General features: G+C 41.3%; 1 protein-coding gene and 1 long non-coding RNA gene across 4 annotated transcripts in view; one reads left to right on the plus strand and one right to left on the minus strand.

Annotated features, from left to right (window-relative positions):
* EBF2 (EBF transcription factor 2) overlaps positions 1-6,602 on the plus strand; it is a 118,233-nt gene extending 111,631 nt beyond the window's left edge. The window contains exon 16 of one of the 2 annotated variants that reach the window (XM_052701982.1): positions 6,033-6,602. In XM_052701982.1, the coding sequence (XP_052557942.1) occupies positions 6,033-6,064 (32 nt within the window). In that variant the 3' untranslated portion in view covers positions 6,065-6,602. The remainder of the gene's footprint in view (positions 1-6,032) is intronic. The other variant, XM_052701984.1, reaches the window with a different exon arrangement.
* On the minus strand, positions 3,586-8,601 carry LOC128090038 (uncharacterized). Of its 2 annotated transcripts, XR_008210771.1 has the most exons (4): positions 8,483-8,601; positions 5,132-5,206; positions 4,584-4,684; positions 3,586-3,693 (listed from the first exon to the last, which is right to left on the minus strand). It is a non-coding gene; the product is annotated as an uncharacterized LOC128090038 (long non-coding RNA). The 2 variants fall into 2 exon arrangements; XR_008210772.1 differs by lacking the exon at positions 4,584-4,684 and having other exon boundaries at positions 3,587-3,693.
* Positions 8,602-8,920: the final 319 nt, after the last annotated feature.

The following is an 8,920-nucleotide window of genomic DNA, read 5'->3' on the forward strand; positions in this document are numbered from 1 at the left end:
TTCAGCACTGCAATACATAACAGCAGTAATAAAGCCACAAGTGACTTCAGCAGATACAGGACCTGCACAGTGAGACTTGTCAGTCAGACTGCAGCAGCAAACCACAGCTGTGACTCGCAGCAAAGACAGCAGCTGATTCACAGACCACTCTGCCCCAGGTTCGCTATGTCAGGTTTTCATAGCTATTTAACTATTTCAGCCAGAGATGGAAAGTTTTTTTTCCAACTGAACTCTTAAATTGATGCTGAGGAACGCATGATTTGGATAGGGTCCAGCTACACACAGCCTGATATCCAAATTAATATTCCCACAGTGTTGACAGACAGATGTGGCCAGAAAGTCAACAGGAGGGTCCCAAACAGGCCTCCTGAATAGACTTACTGTGCTGCAGTAATGGGACACTGTTAATCTCCTTTTGCTGTGCCATTGCCATGTAATATATAAGCTAAGAACAGGCATGCTGTTAATATATATATACATATATAAATTTTATTTTAACATGGGCATCAGCAAAAGCACAGAACAAGCTGTAAGTATATTCAGGCTCCAACTGAAAGCACATCATGCAGTGGTTTTGACATCAGCTCCCAGTTTCCCTACCCATAATACAGCAAAAGCATCTTTCCAGCTGGGATTTTTTTAAGCTCTGTTGTAACATCTCCAGTGTTGTACTTTGCCTGCATCTATTGTTGAAAGGCAAAAAGTCTCCTAGTGATACAGCCTCCATCCTACTTATCACATCCTGTTGCAGTGATAGCATCAAAAATGCTACCTGGCCCCCAGGGCCACTCTGCTTACAAGCAGCAACAGAAGTCTTGAATGTAGCTTCTGTATACATTAACTACAGCAGTGTTTAAGCCTGGATAAAAACTAGTCTAAACAGGAGCCTTATGAGCTTAATCCTCAGATTAGCACTCTCATTATTCCTGGCCATTTAAGAGATGCAAAGATGTTTTTTTGAGGGACAATCTTGTGCTGGAAATAACAGGACAGCTTGAGGAAAACACACTGTGAATCAAAACTATGAGCTAAGCATGAGATGTGCCTATCTGCTGGCTTTCAGCTTGGGGCTGCACAACTCAGCCAAGACCTGTGGAATGCCCTCTGATAGATAACCCCATCCTGTGTCACGTGTTCTTGCTTACCTCTTCCACCTGCCATCTGCTATACATTCCTACACTGTTATAGGACACGATAGGTAGAGAACAAGCAGCAATCCATACTAGATGCCACTCAGTTCTATATGTTACCCAAATTGAGAGCAGGTGATCCTGATCAGAACAATTGTATTCTCCATTCATGTGAGATGTCAAGGGAGTTTAAAGAAGGCATTGGGAAGATATAATGTGACGTGATGCAACACGGCATGATTAGTACACAAATGCCTAATCAACTCATCTTAGATGGAGGACAGCTGATGGGGAAAAGTAAGCAAATTGGAAACTGCTGGAACAGCATGGACCGCTGACTGCCCAGATTACCTTTGGCCAGCTCAGCACATCTCAACATGAAAATGCAAGCTCAGTTACAAGGAATAGCAGGCAAGCCCCAGAAGGTCAGATGTTCCATTAACCATCAGGATCCTAGCCAACCCAAAAAGTATTGAAGTCTGATAGCCATAGGAACAGTCTCAATTTAGCAAGGGGGACATCTGTACTATTTCCTAAGGAAATAGATGTATTTGAGTTGAAGGCCGTAATTATTCATATCTTGTCTTGACAAAGTCAGAGGTGTTAACACGAGGGACTCTTGCACTGAACGTTTGTACAAACAGGTCATGAGAGAACAGTTGCTCAGAAGTTTGTAGAGGGTGGGATTCAGGTGGAACGACTGGCTCACATTTCCAAAGCACTGTTCCTGATTGCTACCAGTGCAGTGCCTGACCTGCCAGCTGGAATCTTAGCTCCAGTCAGCACTTACAACACAGCACTTCAAACCAACCCTTAACAGCCATAACCAGGTGAAAATAAAAGTGGGCATTTCCTTGCTGGGAACCTCCAGTGATATGCTGCCAAGTCAGAGTGACTCCAGAGCCTAGACAGTGCTTTAAGTACCTTACAGAGCGTAAATGATATATTCATGATATATATAGTTTTCTTACATATTGACGTGTCATTTGATTAAATTTGATGTATAAGGATGAAGTACATTTTTCTCTGCAGTTTATTGGCAGAGATGTATGGGGCACAAACTGTTTCAAAATAAAGAAAGTCGTAAAAGATATTTCAAACTTGTTAGAAGTTAGCTAAACAAAAATCCTATTATTTGCTTATCCTTCACTTGATGGGATGTTAATTATAGGAGCTCATTATATGTCACAATGTACAGGTAGGATTTCTGGAGGAAAACACCGAGCTGATTGCTCATTTGTAAAACAGTGCATTGTTTTACAAACAGTTCCCCAGTCTTAATATTAAAAGTGAAACTATGCATTTTCTAGTGGTAGTCACGATGGGAAGCAAAGATAGCAATAGGGTAAAGCTTGCACCTACCAGCTGCATCTGGTACCAACAGCTTGGTGGCTTTTGCAATTACAAACCTACCTCTTTGTGTGCAGGATACCTCATGCACAGAAGTATTTCTGACCTTGCAGGATAGCAGCATTCATTTAAGATGCTCAAAATTGCACCACCGCAACACATTGTTCACTTCTGTGGAGAGCTGTAGAACTGTAAGATTGCAGTTCACTGGAAACTGTGGCAAAAGAGGAAAACAAAGAGTCATACAACCAAAGGAGAGAGGAAGACACAGTGGCTGAAAACGCTCAACACTCTTCTTTAGAAAGCGGGGTTTGTAAAACAAGTCATAATTTAGCCACCAAAGCACCTATGCTAGCTATAGAATGCATAAGCAGTGCAGAGCCCATCCCCAGTTCTTACCAAATGATTGTGTGAACTGCAGAGTTCTTTCCACTGCAGAGAAAGATGGCATTTCCAGGAGCCACTCGTGTACACTAGGCTTATGATCATTATTAATTACAGCCATTAAAGGTGCCTATCACCATAGCATCTGGGTACTATCCGTGTTTGATTATTTATTTATAAAAAAATTCTCCAACCTTGTGACAATTTTAATCAAGTGTTTCAGTTGATAATTGCAAGCTGTCAAGGTTAATACAATAAGGCTCATCTCTAATTCTTTTTCCATTTCCCTCCAAGAAAAAAAAAAAAAACCCACCCTCTGGGATAATGACTGTGGTTTCTATATTCCCAACTCATCAGGGAGTGTCCTGCATTGAACCACCTTTATTGAAAAGTTACATCGATTCAATATATAGTAATACAGGCAAAAATAATTACAGCTTTGCTAGCAGTGTAAGACCTTAATCCAAACCTCACAAACATTCAATAAAAAGCGATACAGGCTGGGAATAGGCTTTTGACAGTGCAGCCCCAAAGGGGAGTGGAGGTGGGGTAGAAATGGACAGATAAGGGTAGGCAGAAAGAGAGAACCACAGAGCAAAGGCATTTGTGTGAGCTGGGGAAGAACAGGTGAGAATCCCAACCAACAGTCCTCAACCTCCTTTTTTGTTGCAGAAAGAGGTGAAGCTGCAACATTCAGATGAAACACCAGGGCAGCAATAAAGCTCATTGCCTGTCCTTATTATCTTACAGTTCCACCTCGATTTCTCCACGGGCAGATTCCATCCTAACAGCTTCCAAGGGCTTCTCGCCACTCCGGAGCATTTACAGCCTGCAATGACAAACCAAACTTTCTGAGGGGGGCGAAAGGAGAGGATAGAGAGACTTGCTCAGGGAAAAAGGTGGCAAAAGGGAGATCAGAGCCCCAGAGGTAATAACACAGTGGGTTGCAGATGGCAATTCTGTTGTTGCTGGCAGCAGTCTGAGTCCAGGACTGCTGGACCTAAACGTCATCTGTTTAATTACGCCGTGAAAACGTGCTCCTCCCTCACTGTAAGGGGCTTTACAAAATGCTGCCTCTGCAAGCATTCCTAAAATATTTTTGAAGGCTCCTGGAAGAAACTCAGATTTAATCCTTGTTTTGATCTGCTGGAAATTTAACTTGATTAAAAGAACGACAATAACATTGATAAGAGTAGTATCAGAAGTGGCTCCTACACCAGTGTGGCCTCTCCCCCTTAGGAACAGAGTTTAAACCACACTGACAGCAGACTATGGATGTCTCAAATTAAACCATGTTAGCTGTAACAGGGACTGCTGCTTCTCTGCAGAGTCATCCAAACAGAGGACTGACCAGGCACAGTCTGTGCAAGCCTTGCTTTCTTTGCTTCAGGCAAAAGACCCAGCCAGGATACTTCAGACAAGCAACTTAAATTCTTTGAGCTAACTTGGATGATTTTGCCTGAAGCAGATTAGGAAGTGCTCACATAGATTGCTCCGCTGGGAAACCTGTGGATGGCAGTGAGCAGCCGAGGGAGTGCGTGCCTCTTCCCCCAGCACTGCAGAATCCAGGCAAGGGCGTCAACCTAAGGCTTAAATCCAGTTTTCTAGAGGGTAGAAAGGCAGGTCGGTGGGTAACTCTTCAGTGTCCCAGCCCTCCAGGAAATTAAAGTCATTTTCCAGTTTGGGGGAGTCAGGAAGAAGAGAGGAGCAGCCCCTCACGTGACCAGAAGGCCTCTTTTCTTCAGATGCACTCTCTTCCCCCTTGACCCTCAGTAGGCATGCAAATATTTACCTTCCTCATTTAGGGTTATATCAATTGCCTGTTTGAAAAAGATCTCCATTTGGAACACACTAACAAATGCCATTAAGAACAGCAGATACTTGACTCAAGATTGTTCAGTTTCACTTTCTTTTTCAGCTGTCAAAATTGGCAGGAAATTTTAGCCCTAGTCACATAGAAAATATGAAAATATTTGTTTTCCTATTGTATTAAATCACAGACCATGTCCACAGTTGTTTAAAATCAACAGAGCTCCAATAAAAGAGTCATGTTAGCTGAGGATCTTGCCCTGAGCATTTTTTTTTTAAACACTGTGAACATAAGGGTGAAATTAATTCTCGGAGGACAGGGCTTTAAACACATGAATAATCCCACAAATTTCAATGAACGTAAATCTTCACAGGATTAGGACCTTGCACTACGCTGAGGCCCCTTTGAAAATATGACTCACTCATTTGTTATATAAATACATATAAACTTAACTTACCCCTCAAAACCTTTGGGAACAGCACCAGTTCCAGGCAGCTTCAAATGTTGCCGTTGTCAGTTATGAAGAATATAACTGCAATTAAAGGCAGTGAGAGTGACTAATAAATAATTTACATAAGCCCGGTGTTCTGGGAACGTGCCAGGTAAGACTACAGTGATTCAGACATATGGGGTAAACCAAGCGAGAAAGAGAGGCCGGTCCATTATTTCCACTGAAACTGAATTAGTAAAGCTCAGCTCTGGTCATTCTCCAATGAATCAGCACTCACAGTTCTATGGCGAGGTCCCATAAGTGGTTCCTGGGTAAATTCCCGTTTGCTTTCACGTTATCCTTCCTCACTCACACCATAACCTTTTCTTGCAAGCAAATTAGCAGGTTGAGTGAGAAACAAGGACCCCGCTTGGTCCTGACAGTTCAAGAATGATTTTGAGTGCTCAACTTGAGAAAGCATGAGAAATCTGCTAGGAACTGTCCCAAAAATTTCAGTGTCCATTTGCAAGAAGTCTTAGGACACGTGCACCAAAAATTATTAGGCATTTCTGAAAGTTCACGCACTAGAGCTTCAATTAGCTTCAATTAGAGCTTCAATGGATTAAGTTCTCTCCTTTATTGACTTAAAAGCCACGATGGGCCTGGCCCTGTGGAACCCACAATGAAGTGGCACGTTGTTCATTTTCTGTGGCTGCTGTCAGGCTTGCACTGTTGGCTCTTCTCACTAAAGCACAAATCAAGCATAAAACCATTCCGAGACATTGAAGGTCTTTTAATACCATCATTTAACCTGCAAATAGATGCACTGCTGCAAAGTGTGACAGCACACAGAAGGGTGAAGGGCTCAAATAAACTTTTCTCCATAAAAATATGCCAGCATTTCATCTTTGTCAATTTTCTTTTTCAGCCATGACTGGTCTTGTCGTTCCCCCGATGTAAGGAAGAGGCAGCTTTGCTCCTCTCCCTCTTCCCTTTTTTCCTCTTTTTTTTTCATTTTTCTTTTACAGCACAAAACTACTTATTGTGATGGACCACTAAAAAGGAAAAAAAAAAAAAATAAATAGCACTACAAGCTCTTTTTGGGGGGAAAGCCAGGCCCAGGAAATAAAACGAACATTTTTTATGGATTGGACGAGACAGAAGGCTGCATCTTTTACCTGTTTGATATTTCTGACACAACCACATCAACTCCTAGAACACTGCGAACGAAGAATCAGCCAAGAGCCAGAGGACAAACAACAGTTGGCAGAATGGGATCAGAAATGCAAAGTCTTGAAAGACACGAAACCTTCCTAAGATTTGTAAAATATTAAAAGGAAAAAGAAATTGGCAAAAATGATTCAAGCTTGATATTTTGGATACAATTTGTTTTACTTTGTAGGGGAAAAAAGTTGAAGTTTCTATTTTATATGGAGCCTTTCAGATATCAATTTAGTTTATGCAGGGAAAAAATAAAAAAAAATAATAAAAAAAAAAATCAACAAAACAGGGTACCAGCATGAAAGAATTTCTAGGACAAACTGACACGAGTGATGGAACTTTGGTGTATGTGTGTATTTGCTTATAGTTTAACCTCTTTAAAAATGTAAGATGTTTTACAATTATTTAAATAAATAAACTTGTAACTTATTGTATGTAGAGGTAGAAATTAAACCTTTTTTGGATTTTTTCCTCCAGTTGTACAATGAAGAAAAATGATGCAAAAATGTAGTGACAAGTTCAAGATACATTATTACTGCTGCGGTCGCTCCTCACTTCTTCCCCCTTAGTGAATCCATGTGCAAGGATATCATAGGATTCTTTCTGATCAATTAACAAAATCGTCAGAAACTGATAAACACATGATGACATACAGAACACTGATTCCTGTACAAATTTTCATCCTCCTCCTCTTCCCCCCCCGCTGCGTTTTGTTTCAATTAAGACATTCAGGTACTAAGATGAACTGGTAAGTTTCAACGACCCCATTGGCAAACGAGTGGCACACGTAGGGATTTGAACCATTTGGAGTCTTCATGAGGTACTGAGTTTACTTTATACACTCAGTGTATGAACTGGGGAGAGAAAGAGCTCTCTCAAACATTGTTCTTCTGTGCAGTTGGAACACCTTGCATTCAGTCATACTTCGTGTTAAGGGCGCATTTGTAAAGGCAAGATACGTTTTTGAATAACTTATGCACTTTTATCTCAAGTCATTCCAAGCGGTAAGTATTTTCCATTTATACACTGAAGTTTGTAGAAGCATCCAGCGTGATTTTTTTCTGCGTTTTGGCCTAAAACTGACATTTAGTTCTCCTTTGCTTCTCCCTTCCTGAAGTTGGAAGGTGAGAATGTAAGGAAAGCAATCACAACTTATCTGATAAAGCGGAGACCACTAAAAAGAAATTGATTTTGTTGGAAAGCCATTTTTTGAGGAAAATAAAAGTCAGCTACACTATTTACTCCCTACTAAAACACCATTCACAGCTGCATGAATAGTTGTTCCTACGATAGCATCTTTCTGTTGATAAATAAATCCTTAATATATGGTCCCTAAAACTACTTGTCCAATGCCCAGTATTTTTACCAATACGTTAAATAGTATTCTTGTGATTCAACAATTTATGGTAGATGATGTTCTCCATCTTGAGTCCGTCCTGAACTGGACAGCTGGAACAGCAATGGTTGAGGCCATTTGGAGCAAATTTGGATTAGTAATAGATTAGAAGGTCTCTGTGGTTCAGAGCCAGCTGCAGCGATCAGTGCCTGAAGCTCGGTGTTGCGTGGTATGATTGTCATAGGCTCCCACCTTACAGACAGGTAATGCACAGGACTGCATTCTGCAAACGTGTAAAATCATTCCTGTAAATAGCCTGATGCAGGGAAGCTGACTTCTTGGGACTGCACTTCTGGTTCAAACTGCTAAAAACGGGGCCTCCTCGAAGCTTAATTTGGTGAAGCATACAGTTTACCTTCTGAGAAATGTATTTGGTTTACAGACATGTTAGCAGGATGTGTTTCTAAACCGGAATGCAGCACAGCAGGGAAGCCAGTGGACTGCAAAGACAATGAATTGAGCTATTCCTATTGTTCCTGATGGTGATCCTCCTATTGGGAAGCAGCTCTGTGCTGCTCCTGACTGCTGTGATATTTCAGGAGGGCTTCTCATGTCATATTTTAGAAAGGGAAGAGAGAGGTTACTGTCTTCTAAAACTCGTGGCCCAATTTATCAGAAAAAGTAGCAATTTAAAGCAGCTTTACAAAGAAATTTGCCGGGAATAATGTGCTTTTAAGAAGCACAGATGCAGTTAGTCAGTCTTACAGCCAGGACACTAAGAAAGTGTCTCATTCCAGAAAAGATGAAAGAAAATAACTCACCGTTTATCGTGGTTGCAAGTTCATTGACACTGCAGGTTCTATGCATGTCCTTCGTGCCATCAAGGAAGGAGCAACCACTGGAGGTCAGCAACACAACCAGCATTGAAGCCAAGAACTCCTGAAATACAAAAGAATGAGTCTTACCAGACTTGTTTCCAATAGACCATCTCTGTTCCCCCCACTCTGATGTACTAAAAAATTTTCCAGCAGCTCCAATGCATAGAAGTATTGCATTTTTTTCCCCAGTCTCCCTTTCTCTTCAGGTTACTTTCTAATTTTATCCCAGTTACACTCAAAATTCCATGCCCAGGAAACACTCCAGATACAAACTTCTAGAACACAGGCTGAAAGGCAGCACCTTGCTGCCTTGATTTGATTCCTCACATTTTTAACAAACACGTTCCTTTCACATCTCAGTTACTTTCATTAGCTCCGTTC

Source organism: Tympanuchus pallidicinctus, unplaced genomic scaffold (genome assembly GCF_026119805.1).
Source record: "Tympanuchus pallidicinctus isolate F22 unplaced genomic scaffold, pur_lepc_1.0 scaffold42, whole genome shotgun sequence".
In the NCBI taxonomy this organism is placed as follows: domain Eukaryota; kingdom Metazoa; phylum Chordata; class Aves; order Galliformes; family Phasianidae; genus Tympanuchus; species Tympanuchus pallidicinctus.